Source organism: Ochlerotatus camptorhynchus, unplaced genomic scaffold, assembly GCF_037179485.1.
Source record: "Ochlerotatus camptorhynchus isolate MF236.1 unplaced genomic scaffold, CSIRO-AGI_Acam_v1.1 ptg000511l, whole genome shotgun sequence".
In the NCBI taxonomy this organism is placed as follows: domain Eukaryota; kingdom Metazoa; phylum Arthropoda; class Insecta; order Diptera; family Culicidae; genus Ochlerotatus; species Ochlerotatus camptorhynchus.
This window is the reverse complement of record NW_027040995.1, coordinates 487,261-505,711: the sequence shown is the minus strand read 5'-3', so window position 1 is coordinate 505,711 and position 18,451 is coordinate 487,261. Positions and strand designations below refer to the sequence as shown.

At 39.3% G+C, this 18,451-nt stretch overlaps 1 protein-coding gene across 2 annotated transcripts in view; it reads left to right on the top strand.

The window, feature by feature from the left end:
* The window catches only part of Dmtn (transmembrane and coiled-coil domain 2 protein Dmtn), a 215,369-nt gene continuing 196,918 nt past the window's right edge, over positions 1 to 18,451 (top strand). For both annotated transcript variants that reach the window (XM_065235981.1, XM_065235980.1), the window contains exons 1-4: positions 1 to 91; positions 6,964 to 7,116; positions 9,936 to 10,380; positions 10,431 to 10,561. In XM_065235981.1, coding sequence (XP_065092053.1) covers positions 16 to 91; positions 6,964 to 7,116; positions 9,936 to 10,380; positions 10,431 to 10,561 — 805 coding nt within the window. In that variant the 5' untranslated portion in view covers positions 1 to 15. The remainder of the gene's footprint in view (positions 92 to 6,963; positions 7,117 to 9,935; positions 10,381 to 10,430; positions 10,562 to 18,451) is intronic.

The following is an 18,451-nucleotide window of genomic DNA, read 5'->3' as shown; positions in this document are numbered from 1 at the left end:
TCTTTTCAGATCTACATGGACACATTAAAAGTATTGCCTAAATCGCTATCAGCCGAAAGTAAACATTCCAGTAGGGAAACTTCTCCGAATCGTAAGTAGCAGTATTTGTTCCCTAAAGGAATTTAGTTTAGTGGTTCTCAGCTGAAGACATATGGTGGGCAATGTTGCAAGTTTCTTCATAAAAAGCGGACGACACTCAGCGCCGTTGTAAGAGTATGGCCAAAAGGGCTAATGGAGCGATTTTCTATTCAGCGATTTTCCACAAAATGCATTACATCAATAACAACATTTTTTTTCGATCGTAAAAACAATAGATTCACAAATCATTAAATATATTTTATCTAGAAAACTGTAACGGATTTTCTGAGCTCTAAAATTAATATAATATTTTGAAGTGGGAGATCTCGAAAAATTACCAAGGTCTCATTAAGATTAACGAAGTTTTCCGAGCTACATAAAGGGTGATACGGTCAAAATTTGGTCAAGGGAAAACGCGTGTAAATCGGTGAAATCGTTTATTTAAAAAATCAAATTAAATTTCTTTTTCAAGTTCAATTAGTATAAAATTCAGGAAAAATATTCAGTTAGGCTTCCGCTTTTCCAAATCCGAATTGCCGGGCCTTACGCTTGACCCCTGCCATCAGATTTTGTACAGCCACCTTGTCCACCTTCTTCGCCGCAGAAAGCCAGTTTGCCTTGAACTGCTGCTCGCCCTTAGCAGTTTTTTTGGTCTTCTTTAGGTTCCGCTTGACAATAGCCCAGTATTTCTCAATTGGGCGGAGCTCTGGCGTGTTGAGAGGGTTCTTGTCCTTGGGAACCACCTGCACGTTGTTGGCGGCGTACCACTCCATGGCCTTTTTACCGTAATGGCAAGATGCCAAATCCGGCCAAAACAGTACGGAACAACCGTGTTTCTTCAGGAAAGGCAGCAGACGTTTATTCAAACACTCTTTCACGTAAATTTCTTGGTTGACAGTCCCGGAAGCTATGAAAATGCTGCTTTTCAAGCCACAGGTACAGATGGCTTGCCAAACCAGATATTTCTTTGCGAACTTTGACAGTTTCATGTGCTTGAAAACATCTGCTACCTTTCCCCTTCCTTTTGCCGTATAAAACTCCTGTCCCGGAAGCTGCTTGTAGTCGGCTTTGACGTAGGTTTCGTCGTCCATTACCACGCAGTCAAACTTCGTCAGCATCGTCGTGTACAGCCTCCGGGATCGCGCTTTGGCCGTCGTATTTTGTTTATCATCGCGATTTGGAGTCACTACATTCTTGTAAGTCGATAGTCCGGCTCGTTTTTTGGCTCGATGCACGGTTGTAGACGATACACCCAGCTTATTTGCGGCATCTCGGAGAGAGAGGTTAGGGTTTCGCTTGAAACTACCGGCAACTCTCTTTGTCGTCTCAGCGGCTTCCGGTTTTCGATTTCCCCCCGATCCAGACTTCCTGGCTGTCGACAAACGTTCCCCAAACACTTTAATTACATTTGTAACGGTTGATTTGGCAACTTTTAGCGATTTTGCCAACTTTGCGTGCGAGTAGCTCGGATTTTCGCGATGCGCGAGCAAAATTTTGATACGCTGCTCTTCTTGCTTGGACGGCATTTTGACAACTGAAGAGTGAATTCCAAAATCAAAATAGGAGCAACATTCTACACACACACACCTTCAAAATGAGGGGTGTTCAGGTTTTTTAAATGCAAAATTGAAAGAAATACGTCAAGTTGATATTGACCAAATTTTGACCGTATCACCCTTTACTTATGAAAATTATCCAGCTTATACTATGCTGAACGAGGTTGAATTTTGGAAAGTGAAAGATTGTAATAAGAAATTCTTTTAGAAACCGGGTTCTGTTTTGAACTTGGATGAATTTACAGAAAAAAATACAAAGCAATTTCCATGAGAATTAAGGAATTCTGGAAAGTAATCTTAAGAAATTCCGAGGAGACTAGAAAGTAATTCTAAAAAGAAATTCAAAGGCTTTGTGAGGAAACCTCGAGGTGCATACAAGGTTATAAGTAAAATTACATGGTAATCTTGAATTCCAAGGGATTGTGAGGAAATATTCAGGAGAATTTCAAAGAATCTTTGAGAAGAATTCTACGAGGATTCAGAGGATAATTCCAAAAAACTATAAAAAAAAACTCCACCACTCCAAATAAATTTTGACAAGGCTTCCAAAGCAATGCTGACAAGAAGTTCTAAGGAATTCTGACATAAATGTCAAAAGTATTGTGATAATAATTCGAAAGGAATCTGAACCTGAAGTTGATGCAATTCCAAAGGAATCCTAGAATAGGAAAGGAAAATCTATAATTTTCGACAGCCTCAAAGTGAGGTTATTTAGCAGTTTTGAACTCCATGGAAGTTCAAAAACTCAGAGCATCCGGAGATAGTGTATAGAAGTTAGTAGGAGGATCAAAACAATTAAAAAATATTTGTAACGAAGTTTTGTTGAAATTTTAATGAAATCCAGGGCTGTTACAACAGGCGCGGATTTCGCGAATTTCGCGGATTTCGCGAATTTCGCGGATTTCGCGAATTTCGCGGATTTCGCGATTTTCGCGGATTTGTCGCGGATTTGAACTTTCAGTCGCAGAATATTGCGGAAACATTAAATGATGTCGCGAAAATCGCGAAGGGACTGATGTGCTGTCACAAAAAATGTGGAATTCATTGTAACCTTTCCGTCCCGGATTATTTTGCTGTCTTCAATTTTGCTGTTCATTTGGCTCTCCATTTTTTACCGGTTCAAACCAAACACCCTGTAAATAATCGGAAATTCCCTGAGGTCTTTTTCCAATATGAACATAGCATTTTTCGTTGTCAAATCATAAACGAAACGTATATAAGCGAGTAATTGCCATGTATACCGGATATTCTAAGTTCTCCAAATCGTCCTGGAGTTCAGTTGATTTGTTCTACTATATCAACCAAGACTACAATAATGTCTGTAGTATCGAAATATGTCCAAACAGATTCAAAGTGTCTATATAGATTGTACCCGACCTATACGACCTACGTATACAAGATGTTATAGGTTCTGAAATCATTCTGTAGATCAGGTTATTTTTCTACTAGATCACCCAAGACTAATTCAATATCTGTAGTATCGAAATATGCCCAAACAAATTTGCAGTGTCTATGTGGATCATGCCAAATGTTTTAGGATTTCCAAATCGATATTCGATACTACAGATATTATCCTAGTGTTTGTTGATCTAGTAAAACAAATCATCTGAACTGCAGGACGATTTGGAGAAAGTAGATCATATGGTATACGGGGAAATAATTAAACATTATCCATATAGACACTATGAATCTGTTTGGACATATTTTGATGCTACAGACTTCATCCCAGTCATGGTTGATCTAGTTGAATAAATCATCTGAACTCCAGAACGATTTCTTCTTCTTCTTATTCGCATTTCAAGCTTATTGATTAGTGCATATTAGCTTATTGCATGCTCTCAACTTAGTGTTCTAAATGCACTCTCAAAGTTATTAATTGAGAGCTTTCGATGCCAATACCAATGCATGAATTTGTGTATTGTGTGGCAAACACAATTATACTCTATTCCCAGAGAAGTCGAGAAAATTTCCAGCCCGAAAGATTCCCTCGACCGGACCGGGAATCGAACCCGCCGCCTCCGGTTTAGTAATACCGTGCCTTTAGTGACTAGACTATGAGGCCCAGAACGATTTGGAGTACTTAAAACATCTGGTATACATGACAATAGTTCATGCATGATCCACATAGACACTATGCATCTGTCTGGAAATATTTCGATACTAAAGACATTGTCCCAATCTCGGTTGATCTAGTAGATCAAATTATCTGAACTCCAGGACGATTTGAAGAATTTTGAACATCTGGTTTACTCGGAAATAGATCATGCATGATTAGACATAGACACTTTGAATCTGATTGGACATATTTCGATACTTCAGACATTATTGCAGTCTTGGTTGATCTAGTACAACAAATCAACTGATGTCCTGGTCGATTTGGAAAACCTATAATTTCCTGTATTCCCAGTAATGAGTTGTGCATGATCCACAAAGTCACATTTATACGATTCGGTTATGATTTGACAACGAAAAGTGCTAGGTTCGTATTAGAAATAAAAATAAAAAAACCATGAAAATGTCCCACCATTGGAACCCAAGGAATATCCGTGTAAATATACAACCGCGACGTGACCAACAAGCGTGACTTATGAAACTTTGGTAATTTCTCGATTATTTCCAGGGTGTTTGGTTTGAATCGGTAAAAAATTGAGAAAACTAGAGCCAAATTAACTACAACATTTAGAACAGCAAAATACGTCAGAGACGTAAAGGTTGATTTTCAAGAAAATTTGCATTTCAAATGAAAATGCATTAATTTTTTTTAATAATGTTTCATCAAATCTAGGCCGGTATTATTCAATAGAATCTCATAATGTAAGGGTGTTTTATTATGTTCACCATTACTCAGAATTTATATTATACATAAATAATTCTTTGTTTTAAATTCAAAGGTTACAAACGATACTCGATGCTGGAGCCGACTGAGTTCTATTCCCGTCCGGTCTATTAATTTTTCGGGTTGGAAAATTTCTCTACTTCCTTGGGCATACGATGGTACAGGCATAGAAAGCTCTCAATTAAAATGTGAAAGTACTTCAAAGAACACTAAGGCAAAAATCTAATATGCTATAAGCAATAAGCTTGAAATGCCATGTAGTAGTATACAAATGCAATTTTTTTGGCAATGAAAACAGTTTTTTTTTGTCGCGGATTAGTATTTGAAGTCGCAGATTTCTTTTGAGAAATCGCGGATTTCGCGGATCAAATTTAGAAAATCTTGTAACAGCCCTGGAAATCGTGAAACAAATTATAACGTAGATTCCAGTGAAAGATCGGAGAGAAATTTTGCATAATTGAGAAAGAATTCTGAAAATAATTCTGAGCATGAAAAAAAAGTTCTGATGAGTATTTCAAGGAAATACTGAGATACACTCCAAGTGCCCTGTAAAGAGTTTCAAAAGAATTCTAATATGAAATCTCAATTTGATAAATACATTCCACAGACTGAAAGCATTCCGCGTTGATTTGTGCAATTAATCAACTTCATTACTGACTGGGAATTGCCGTTCATTCTCACTGTACAATTATCTGTGATTCTAAATATTTAAGGGAATGTTAGAGCGTGCTGTACTGGAACCGAGTATACCTCTACATTCCCACACAAAACACGGGAGGCAAATTTTGTTAGAGGGTTAGGTTTGCATGATCAGGATTCACCTTGATTAGTGATGTGATTATTATGGTTTTGACACAACGTGTTGTTATGTTTCTGATTTTTTTTTTTATAAATCAGTGTTATCATGTTTTACAATATTATTGGATCAGCGGCGCCGGTGGTGTAGTGGTAAGCGTGATTATCTCTCACCTCAGCAGGCCTGGGTTCAATCCCAGTCAGCGTCACCGGGATGTTCTGAGGCATAACATCTCTGATCACGCCTTCCTTGGGAAGGGAAGTAAAGCCGTTGGTCCCCGGTTCATGAGTTGATGGGTCGTTAGGTAGGGTCAAGGTGTGGGAGCTGCCTTCCTGGCACGTCGGTAGCATTGGTGCTCAGCACGGAAAACAAGATCAACGGAAAAAACAAACCAAAGGAAAAAAAAAAACTTCAATGTCTTACTCGTCACTTAAAATGAAGAAATCACCTGGCTCCGGGAACAATCTGCCGTCGATGAATTTGAAATATTGATGATACAACTACACAACTACAGCACATTGATCGATCGACACAAATTATATATTACAACAATATGACGATGTTCTTTGTGGTGATATTGTTTTGGGTTTTAGCAACACACGGTAGAAAAGCATCACTCAAGTCGCTAAACTCAAAATAGAAACCAACATGAATCACCGGTGGAAGAATGCACGGATAGAAATCTCCTTATACCTTTTGGCAAATTTCCATTGCTGATTATTCATAAAATGTATAAGTCAACTAATAAGCAGACGCCTTGCAAAAAGTTAATAAAGATCATGTGTCAAATGAAATGTATAAGCGGTCACACATACCTTTCATGCATTCTAATAGGACCTATGTGGTTTGTTTTATGGAATGTATAAGGCTGATGCTTTGGCAAAAATGTATAAGTGAAACACATGAATTAAATAATTGATTTTCGTTTCGTGTGGGGTGCTAAGCTAAAATAACTACCTATATGGAGCCTTATTATAGGGATAGAGATAGCTCCTCCCGTGGCGGTGCTCTTAGGAAAGACACCTTGTGGTTTAAGTAAATGCATGGAAAATTTTGATGCTTCCAATTTTAGTTAAATTTCTTAGATTTTTAGCTTATTTGTACTATATGCCACAAAATTGCTGACTAACTTCGCCGTCGAATGCCATTTCACATTAATGCTTTGGAGAAATATGCGTATAGTATAGTAAAAAAAGACGTATAGTATAGTAAAAAAGACGTAGTCCTACGTCAAAAGATGGGAGACGGGGCAAGATGAGTAAGCTAGAAAATGAATTAATTTATTTGTTTGTCAAAATCCACAGGTTCAACGCAACTCCAATGATGGCTTACTTTTTCAAACCAGGGGGCTTCATTGAGCCTGTTGATGTTGGTAGTCAATAAAAAAAATCAAATAGATGAGACTTTCATCGCATTCGACTATCTTAAAATATTGATGGATTACTTTAGCCCAATAAGGTTCTCATTTGTACCCAAGCTTGCAAGTACTCATTTCGCTATAAAAATGTTGTTGTTAACATCCATGATGTTAAGAACTATGCTTGGGCCATCCACATTACCCTTATTACCCAACCTTACTGATACAAAACATTTATTTAAAATAATCAAATTGTTTCAAGTAATTTAAGCATTCATGAAAAGATTTCAAATAATGGTTCTGCTGATTGCATTGTATTTTGCGTATTTTCTTCCTCCAGGGTATGTACTGAATGAATCAACGGATCAGCAAACATCAGCTTTACAAATTGATGACAGTCCTACGCAGCGTAATAATGTCGAGCAGAAATTACGCGAGAGAGAGGAGTCGGTTCCAATCAACGATAATACATCTGTTACAGATGATTTAAAAGGTAAGAAAGGTAAAAGGCAAGTGGTAGGTCACTCCGCACACCAATCTTGGGTCATATTTTTTGTCAGTGTGCCGGTCATAGAGCAAGCTGCGATTGTTTGTAAAATACCCATCCCGGCCACCTGGTATTTCTGACACCTTGAATGTTTTGGTTTGAAATCGGCAAGGATAAATCGGATTGAGGATGACGCGGGAAGTGGCGGGTGTGTGAACTTTCGGTGTTTTGTGATCCATAGGGTACCTGTGTTTAGTGTTTTATGATGCCCTAAAGGCAGACCAGAAATCTAGCTTTTCGGCCGGAAAGAGTTGGAACAGGCGGGGAGCATTGTTAGAGACCGACTATACACGGGAAAAAAATCCGATCTCCGAAATGAGAAAAATGACTCATGATTTCATGAACACAGCGTAATTTCATGTTATGAAAATACACCATGAATAATATTCATGATATTATGACCAAATTATGCGTAACGCAGTAACATTCCCAAAATCATGAATCATCCGAGTTGAAATCATGAGCTAAATTCATGGGTTTAACTTTGAACCAAAAAATGTCAAAAGAAGAAAATAAAGCATCAGACTGAACTCGAACCACGAACCTTGAAGATCATTAAAACCATACTTTGACCACTAGACTATCAGTACTTGTATAAGATGGAAGAGAAAAGGTGTATAAGAGATACCTATGTAGCGCGGTTTATGAACACGGTTTGCCAAGTACGTGTAACGCTAGTAGCGATCTTGATTCCACTGCATTATGAAATCATGCATTTCCATGACGAAATCATGAATCATTGTTACGAGTTCATGGGATGGCAATTTTTTTCATTTCATGATTTTTTATTCCGTGTAGAGGATGATGAATAGACTTCTTTAGTTTGTTTTGTGTGATTTGCAGCATTATTTGAATTAAAGGTACAAATGAGGTCTGATTAACTGGCTCTTCCTCTTGAGTCCACTCTACATTTAATATTTAGATCTATAAGTGAACTGCTGGTTTGAGTTTCTCTGATATATTAAATTAGAAGATGTTCCTGAACATACATTAAAACAGCACTAATGTTCTGAACAACTTCAATGACAGCTGTCCAGCAGTGCTCCCATTTTATTTACAACAATCTAATGCCTACGAGATTGTGCCGAAGGTATGCCGAAAATGTGCCGATGGATGTGCCCAAGCTGTGTAGAATATAATTCAGGCACAATGTGCTGAGTGACTTACCCCTTGGTAAAAGGGCATGTATTTCATAATAAGTGAATTCATGGAATTGGGTTGTTAGCGGAATGCTTAAATAAAAGCAAAAAAGTTATTTTCCATTTAATTCCACTTAATTAATTTAGTTATCCGTATTTCGACTACAATGACATTCCCACTAAAGACTTTTTTATCCATTTAATTTATTTGTAAGGCTCAACTGTTAGTTAAAACTCTACGGAGCCAAGATTCAAGAGAATGAATAATTACAATTCATTTGAATTATTAAAACTAATCTGATCCGGTGCCCGAACGTGAAGAGCTGGGACGTAAGGTCTTCCTGGGCGGTGAACTATCATTGGCATACTTCCAATATTTTGCTGCTTTTGCGGTTGGTAGTGTAATACCGGTTGCTTCTGCTGCTGCTGGTTGTGTTGATTGTTCTGCTGTTTTCCGTGATCCAATTCAGCTTCCAGTGTTGTACCGATTTCTTCTTCTTCTTCTTCCTTCTCCAGCATCTCTATTTCCAAATCTATTGCCTGCTTCTCGACTTTGTCTGTCGAACTCGTTCCTGCGAGAACGGCAGCGAATGTGTTTTTCCCGTCTTCTTTTATTCGACCCCTGCTCCTGTGTCTCTTGTTATTTTTACGTTCCTCCTTCCGCAAGTCTTTTTTTGATGTCCCTCTTGTCCACAAGGAAAACATTTCAATTTATTTCCACTGGTAGAAAATTCTTCCTCTTCTGCTAAGGAAGTAGAGCATTGGTGGAATTTCTTTCTCCACATCCATGTAAATTCCGCGGACACCAGTGAACAAATCCGGTTGATATTCGGGTGGATACTTTTCCTGCACACAGCGCTTAATCTTCCCAAATTTGATTAGTTCAGCAGCAAGATCACGATTGGATACCTCCGGTGGTAGGTCAAACACCCTTACGTACTGGATGTGACAACCCGCTACCGACATGCAAACCTCCACTTGTGTTCCATTAGAATAATGGAACGTTTGCCTTTCATCGTTACGAGAGAGGGCTTCCCTCATACCTTCCTCGGACTTGTATTTAATGAATAACGTCTTCTCCTCAGCATTCTTATACACCGTGTCAATTATTCCCTGATCACCGGTGAGGCCTTTCACGAAGCGGACCATCTCCGGTAGAGTTGGCTGGGCAGCATTATTCGGGAATATGAAAGCAATGGTATTCGTGACGGCTATTACACTCGACATTTCACCGTACTGTATAGCTATCAAAAGCAACCGAAAAAACAACGCAGTGATCGAACAAAACATCTATCGGCAATGAGATCTAATCTTCAACTGACCCACTAAAGACTTATCAAAACCTAACCCCCTTGAGTATTCATCCCCTAGGTAAAAATGTCAAGATCACAGGTATAAAAAATGCATGGATAACAAAATGAATTAAGTGATCTGATGTTGAAGTCTGCACATTGTAGTCGAAATACGTATTTGTCATGGATACCAATTATGACGCTTCAAGGAATTTCTCCTCAGGAACCGTGCAATAAGTACGTCACGCAAAATTCAAGAATAGTCAACCCCCTTCATTTTCATCTTAATAAAGCTTACATAAATATATTATTTCTTATTTTGTTTCATTTATAGATAACGACGAAACGTGTATTCCGTCTGCACAGCTGGACGAAAATGATGGGAACTTGACAACAATATCCCAAATAAGTAATGATTCAGCTGACATTAAGCAACTATATAAAAGCCATCACAGAACAAGTAGTTCACTTGCTTATAATCGTATCACAACTAAAATTGCATGCACGAAAGAATCCATTAAAAAAGAACAGACTGCCCGGGACGCTAACGTTAACGAGTACTTAAAACTCGCAGCTAATGCCGACAAGCAACAACTTCAGAGGATAAAGGCAGTGTTTGAAAAGAAAAATCAGAAAAGTGCTCATAATATTTCACAACTTCAAAAAAAGTTAGAATCATATAGTAAAAGGTACAAGGATATGCAATACCATCAAAACCAAAAGCAGCAAAGCATTCGTCAGCCAAGGGAGATGTTACGAGATGTTGGTCAAGGATTACGGTAAGTACATAATTTCATTCAAAAATGTTGCATAACGGTCAATTTAACAGGAACGTGGGAGGAAATATACGTGATGGGGTTTCTGGCCTCTCTGCTACTGTTATGTCCAAACCACGAGAATTTGCTCATCTAATCAAAAATAAGTTTGGAAGTGCCGATAATATCAATCAACTATCATCCAGTAAGTATTATCATTATCTAAGGTATGTGCACCGGTTATGGCTATATCACAGACAAACTGACGATTGTATGACATTCCACTGTAAGCCATTCCCCAGAATGCACCATTTCCCAAAGAAAAAATCCCCAGAATGAACCATTCCACAGAAAAAAATACCCAGAATGAGCGGTTCCACGAACAAGTGGCAAATTTTTCCAGTTTTTATTTTTTGTATTTTTTGATTTGCATGAAACCTTGCATACAAGTTTTTGGGGAAGAAAAACGCCGTTTTGCATACTTGGTTCGCCATTTTGAATCTAGCCTTACTTATGAGAAGGGCCTATGAAAAATGCACATGATATCTTCAAAAAACTGTATCTCGGAAACGGTTTGTCCGATTGGTTTGGTGTCTTGGGCGAAATTTTAGACAATTGTTGGTGTTATATGGAGAAAATATGCACGGTAAAAAAAAAGTTTGGTATTTGTGTTTTGAACTAAAATATAAATTTTCCCTTTAAAGTGACATGTCAATAATTTTTTTATTATCCTTATGTTATAGCTGACTGAAAATGATATCTAGTGCACAGTAGGTTGTTCTGGAGAAAAATAGGTTACGATGAAAAAAATTGTTTTTTAAAAAAATACAATTTTAAAAAAAGCTATTAAAAAAAGTCAAAAAAGTTTGTCACCCTAATTTTATGAAATTTCATCAAATTTGCAAACAAAAAGTACTTCGGTAACATTTTTCTAAGATGCACCGTTTAGAAGATATTACTGATTTAATATTGTTTTTTTTGATAACTTAATAAGTTTTGGCCCTTTTCGGATATACTCCGTGTTTTTCCAGTTTCAAAAGTATTTTTTTCGGAAAGATTGGAAAATTTTGAGTTAAAATGACACTGACAGCTTAAAGATTCGAGTGAAATTCTCTGCCTTAAAAGTATTTTGAAAAACAAGTTCACTATCAGGAACAATGATTTCTTCAAATGATTTTTGGCGCGTTGTGCTGAAAACGTGCTAAGTATTAGTATTAGATACAGGTAATCAGATACCAGTTAGCTGTACTACGTACAGTTGGTGATTGTAAACATGGTCTTTGTTGGAACTAATCCACCATGGCCACGCTGGCCATAACGAGGCTAGCTCCGTCGTTGACCGTTCCTTAATAATAAATAAATGCAGAAAGGTTGCTAGTAGCATAGTGATTATAGTAATTTCAGCTCATAATCCTGTGTTTGTGAACGAGATCCAGTGTTGTTTGATAACATAATAATTGTAAAGGAAAGTGTAACACGTTTTGGTGCAAAGGTAAGTTTTAAATACACATTTTAATAATATGTTTTGTGATATTTTCGTACAAAACTAACAATTGGAAAATATTTTCTATGTTACAGATTACAAAATGAGTAAAATAAGATGTATTCGCCCATTCAAAGACATTCAGTGTTCGAAAGAGCTGCGATATCTCACGGATGGTATCATCCAAAAACTAAAATCAATTGGATTTTCCAAGGTATCCACACTGAACACCAAGGATTTTCGTGTTTGTTCGTCTTGCCGTCTACATATTGATTCAAGAGCTCACCTCACCCAAAACGAGGAACAAAGCGTAGCCGGCGGCTCAAGGATGCCAACTGTTGAAAGTTTGGTCACGATACCATCAGAGTCAACGCTAAGCACAATTAAATCAAATGAAGAATTCACGATGCCTATAGACGTCGAAATATTCAACCGAGGAATAGCAGCTATTCGTGTTTCGCCTATAGATTTAGGTAAGTTTTTTGATTTACGGTTTAGCGACTTTGCAGTCAATTTAATTGTTTATAGGAAAGTTTGAACATACTGAGAGGTAGGTAAGCACATATCATCGGTAAGAGACGTGTGTGTGAGAAAATTTGCGAAAAAATCCAAGGGCACCGGTGGGATTCAAACCCACAATTCCCATTCAGTACACGGGTGCATTGCCAATTATACAACGGTGGACCTATGGTCTACGGATGTATTTGGCTAATGACATTTGAGTTTCGAATCCGTTCCCCACCCCAGTCTTTTTGCGCAAGCGTTCTCTGATACACAACAAGTCTCTTACCGATGATATGTGCTTACCTCTCAGTATGTTCAAACTTTCCTATAAAAAAAAAAGATTTGGGTAAGGTTAAAAATGTTCACTATCCTGAAAAAAAGTGCGCTGAAATCGTCGAAGGTGTACGAAGAAATCTTTTTAAATTAGACGCTAAAACAGAAAAAGCAAACGAGTTTGATGAAGTCATAGAAAATATGAAAATTAAATTTTTAAATTCAGCCACAAGGCAAGAAAAACTATCAATTTTATCATTGTTGCCAAAATCATGGTCAGTACAAAAAATTGTAGACGAATTTAAAACCAGTAGAAATATGGCATCAGATGCAAGAAAGGAAAGAGATAATGTATTTGATTCATCTCAAGGTTCAAGCTGATTCAAGTTGTTCAAGTTGATCAAAATAAAAACATAAAAAAAAATTATTTTATGTCAGATGGTGCTGCTTCACAGTATAAAAACCGAAAAAACTTTTCTAGCCTTTGTAAATTTAAGTCAAAGTATGGTATTGACGCTGAATGGCATTTCTTCGCAACATCGCACGGAAAAGGTCCATGCGATGCTATTGGAGGTACGATAAAACGCATGGCTACCAGAGCAAGTTTAGCCAAAGAACGCGAACACCCGATAAAGACTGCAAGAGAGTTATTTAATTGGGACGAAAAGAAGAAGAACTTACAAAGTTGTCATTTTGTTATTCTACTACAGAAGAATACGAAAATATGTCTTTGCAGCTAAATAATCAATATAATAATGCAAAAACAATTCAAGGAACTCTAAAATACCACTAATTTCTTCCTCTATCAGAAAATACAATAAAGGCAAAGCTTTATTCAAACTGTCCTGACAATGATGCCAAAATATTCAATATTGTTAAGAAAGTTGTGTAAACAATAATTTTATAAAAATACAGGAATAAAAATAAACTGATGATATCCAACATATAGTGTTATTTTTTATTGCGCACAGTCACCATCCCTGAAAAATAAGCTTAATTCGCTCTTTTGAATCTTGCTAATTGAGGAGCTTACATTTGCAGTTCTCAAAAAGGTGTATCTCGAAATCGAGTTGTCTCATCGGTTTGATGTCTGTGGCGATGTTCGGCAATAGAGAGAAAATATGCACAGTATAAACACATCCAGTTTAAATGGATTTAACTGTTAGGCGATATGCAAGAGTTGAATGCACATTTTCAGCACAACGCACCAAAAATCACTTGAAGAAATCATTGTTCCTGATAGTGGGATTTTGTAACTTGTTTTTCAAAATACTTTTAAGGCAGAGAATTTCACTCGAATCTTTAAGCTGTCAGTGTCATTTTAACTCAAAAATTTTCAATATTTCCGAAAAAAATACTTTTGAAACTGGAAAAACACGGAGTATATCCGAAAAGGGCCAAAACTTATTAAGTTATCAAAAAAAACAATATTAAATCAGTAATATCTTCTAAACGGTGCATCTTAGAAAAATGTTACCGAAGTACTTTTTGTTTGCAAATTTGATGTTCTTTCATAAAATTAGGGTGACAAACTTTTTTGACTTTTTTTAATAGCTTTTTTGAAAATTGTATTTTTTTAAAAAACAATTTTTTTCATGGTAACCTATTTTTCTCCAGAACAACCTACTGTGCACTAGATAGCATTTTCAGTCAGCTATAACATAAAGATAATAAAAAAATTATTGACATGTCACTTTAAAGGGAAAATTTATATTTTAGCTCAAAACACAAATACCAAACTTTTTTTTTACCGTGCATATTTTCTCCATATAACACCAACAATTGTCTAAAACTTCGCCAAAGACACCAAACCAATCGGACAAACCGTTTTCGAGATACAATTTTTTGATGATATCATGTGCATTTTTCATAGGCCCTTCTCATAAGTAAGGCTAGATTCAAAATGGCGAACCAAGTATGCAAAACGGCGTTTTTCTTTCCCAAAAACTTGTATGCAAGGTTTCATGCAAATCAAAAAAGATGAAAATTACTCGTTGCTTTAATGATATGGAACCGCTCGAATGTACCATTCCCCGGAAAAATAAAATCCCCAGAATGTACCATTTCCCAGAAACTGTCAAATAAATAGTTGTTGTTTATTTATATTGTTCTGTGCACCATATGTTTGTTTTTGTTTTTCAATTTTGGATTTGTAGGCTTAGAAACTCGAGAAAATATTTTTAAAAATACAGCAGAATACTTCTTTTTATATCGGTCATCATTTGTTCTGGTTCTGTACAGTCCAACACCCTTACTTTTGAGACAAAATCAATGCTATTCCTTGAATACTTTCTGAAATGCACAATCCATCGTCCTGCGCTGAGTAGCTCTCTTTAACTTTTCGTTCTTATGTAACAGTTTTTTGTTAACACGACGTACAGTACAGCAAACTCTCTCTGAAAGTATCTCATATACTCTGCCGATGTCGATTGTTCCTCCTCCTTGAAAGCCTTGAGCACTGCATAAAACTTTTGATCTCCACCCCCTTTGAACAGTGCGTTGAACTTGTTATGAAATCCTTTAATTGCATTTGTAGTTCGTGGTAAATCATTCAAAGTTGTGTGATGAGCTGACCAAAATTCCGGAGGGAATCGCGGAGGAGCTTTAGTTTTGCTCTTTCTTGTCCCCAATACTTAATTCTTTTCCAAATACTTAAAGAAAGGTTGCATGGGTTTTGGTGAAGATTTTTCAACGATCTTGAAGCCTCTTGCAACATCATAAGGAAATCGCCTGCAGTGCTCGCGAAAAGAGCAGCAGCTAAGCGAAAAGTTGACGTTTCGAGAAAGAGCGTTTCTGTCAGATTTTCACTTTACCGGAGGTGTCAACTGATCGATTTCGTTTCACATGAACTGTAAACTGCAAAAAAAGGAAACTGGAAAATGTTCCATAAACAATTTTTCGCAACCTTTTTCGCTAGCGAAATTTCTTAATTTTTGGTGTTGTTCGGTCTGGGAAGGCACTTTCCCTTTCGGCAGTGGACTGTATCGGCAATGATTGGTGGAGGCGGCAAGCGTCGATCTAAATCAAACTCTTTGAGCTCTGAAACGAGCTGGGGGTGGGGTTCAACGCTTGCTCCGAACCAGGGATGCTTGCTGGGTAATTATTCAAACGGCGAACTGCTACGCTAGTAACTACTTTATTTCTCTACTGCTTTTGTTTACAAAGGTTTGCTTTCTTCTGCTGCTTGCTGATGCTTACTCGTGGCCGGTCAAAAGGTAACTGATTGTCAGTTTGCCTAATGGGTGCCATTTTTATAGGAGCGCGCTGTCTGCGCATGGTGATATGGACGTCGCTGATTGGTTAGTGTTGTTTGTCGCTGTTCGTCAGCGGCGATTGTCAAGATGGTTGGTTCACTTTCGGCGGAGACGGAACATACTCCCCCCGGTTGAGGTAACTCAACAATTACCAGGAGGTTGTACGTTATCTTCGATAGGCAGTACCGATATCTTGTTGATAGGGCGTCTGTAGCTGGAACCCCCTGCAACGATATCGACAGTTCGGACCAAACCGTCATCGCCTGGATATACGGCTATGATGCGACCCAACTTCCAGTTGAGTGGGGGTTGGTTTCGATCGTGGAGCAGAACAACCATGTTTTCACGGATGTTCGGCGTAGTTCGAAGATTCTTCTTTCTGGGTTGTAGGGTGTTCAGATAGTCGCGACTCCAAGCGCGCCAGAAATGTTCGCGCATAAGTTGCAGGTGTTGCCATCTAGTTAGACGTGCTGCCTTGACGTCTTCCAAGGATGGCTCGGGTATGGCAGTGAGAGGGCGTCCAATCAGATAGTGGGCTGGCGTGATCACCAGTGGGTCTGCCGGGTCGTTGGAGATGGTGAAAAGTGGTCGAGAATTTAGCACAGCTTCGATTTCTACCAGAACGGTGGATAGCTCCTCGAACGTGAGCTTTACGTTGCCGACAATACGCTTTAGATGGCTCTTGGCGGACTTGACTGCGGCCTCCCAAAGGCCACCGAATTCGGGTGCGTCCGGTGGGATGAAGTGCCACTCGATCTCACGGTTGCGGCAGAATTTCTCGATGGTGTTAACGGCTTGCTGATCCCGGAACTGTTGGAACAAGGCGTTCAGTTCATTGTTGGCACCTCGGAAGTTGGTTGCATTATCCGAGTGCAGCTGTTGGATCATTCCTCGTCGTCCAAGGAATCGCTTCAGGGACGCCAGAAAGGCATCGGTGCTTAAGTCGGAAACCGCTTCTAGGTGGACGGCCTTGGTGGTCATACAAACAAAGACGGCCACATATGATTTCACTAGAGCAGGACGGCGCACACCTTGCTTAATCAGGAAAGGCCCGGCGTAGTCCACTCCGGTCACGGCAAATGGGGGCGATGGTACCACTCTCGATGCTGGCAGGTTTCCCATCAGTTGGCTGGTATTGGTTGGATTAATCCGGAAGCATCTCACACACTTACGTGTAATTTGCCGGATGGTGGAGCGAGCGTTCAGAAGCCAATATCGTTGTCTCATGGCGTTCATCAGGCCAGACTGCCCGACGTGAAGCTGTTCGACGTGCATCTGTCGAATCAAAAGGCGTACCACCGGGTCCTTGTCTGGTAAGATGATGGGATGACGGCTCTCGAACGGTAGTTGTGAGCGATCGAGTCGACCGCCCACACGAAGTAGACCATCGGTATAGATAGGACGCAGGTTTGCCAACTTCTTGCAGGGTTCGTGGGCAACAACTCGTTGAATCTCGTCCGCCAAATGAACGAACTGAACCACGTGGATTATAGCTTCGGTTGCCTGTCGCAGTTCCGGTATCATCAGGTGATGGTTTGTCTTCCACTCGGCAGGGTTCTTCATACGGCAGTTACCAACGAATCGCAAAACGTAGCCCATTACACGTTGGATTTTGCGGAAGCTGCTGTATCTGGAGAAAAATGGGAAAGGTTCCATACTCACAGCTGCGGTGACGATGACTGGTTTCAGCTCTGGCAGCAACGGATCTGGTACTTCTTCGGGTGGATCGATGTCGTATTTCACTCTCTGGAGGAACTCAGGGCCATTCCACCAAAGGTTGTTGTTCTCCAAGGCTCCAGGTAGTTGGCCGCGCGAGACGATGTCGGCAGGGTTCTGCAACGATCTAACGTACTCCCACCGGAATCCACCAGTGTGTTCTTGAATTACAGCGATTCGGTTTCGGACGAATAATAGGAGTTGGTTGAGCGGTTTCTTGATCCAGGCTAGGACAATCGTACTGTCACACCAAAGTACAATTTCCCGGAACTCCATATCCAGGGCAGGTAATACCTTCAGAACTAATCGTGTCAGCAGGAGAGCGGCGCAAAGTTCTTTTCGTGGGATGGAAAGATCGTGAAGAGGGGCCAACTTGGATTTGCTTGTCAGTAGGCGGAGCTTCGCTGAACCATCGTTGAAGAGGCTTCGTAGGTAGATGCAGGCCCCGTACGCCACTGTTGAGGCATCGGAGAACCCGTGCAATTCGAACGCGACGACTCCTTGGAATGTCACGCATCTTGGGATGGTGATGTTGTGCAAATGCGACAACGAAGCTTGAAGTTCTTGCCACTTTTGCGCCGTGTCTTCATCAATCGGATCGTCCCATCCGACCTTGAGCTGCCACAACCGTTGAGCCATTAGTTTTGCCAATACGATGACTGGAGAGACCAGCCCAAGAGGGTCGAAGAATTTGGCTATCTCCGAATACATTACCCTCTTCGTAACACGTTGTTGTAATGGCGGCGGTAGCTTCGGATGGTTTGCAATGTACAGCGTATCGGCATTCGGATCCCAGAGCAAGCCAAGGACCTTGATAGCTTCGTTTACATCACGTTCTTCTAACGGTACCCTTTTTTCCTGGTCT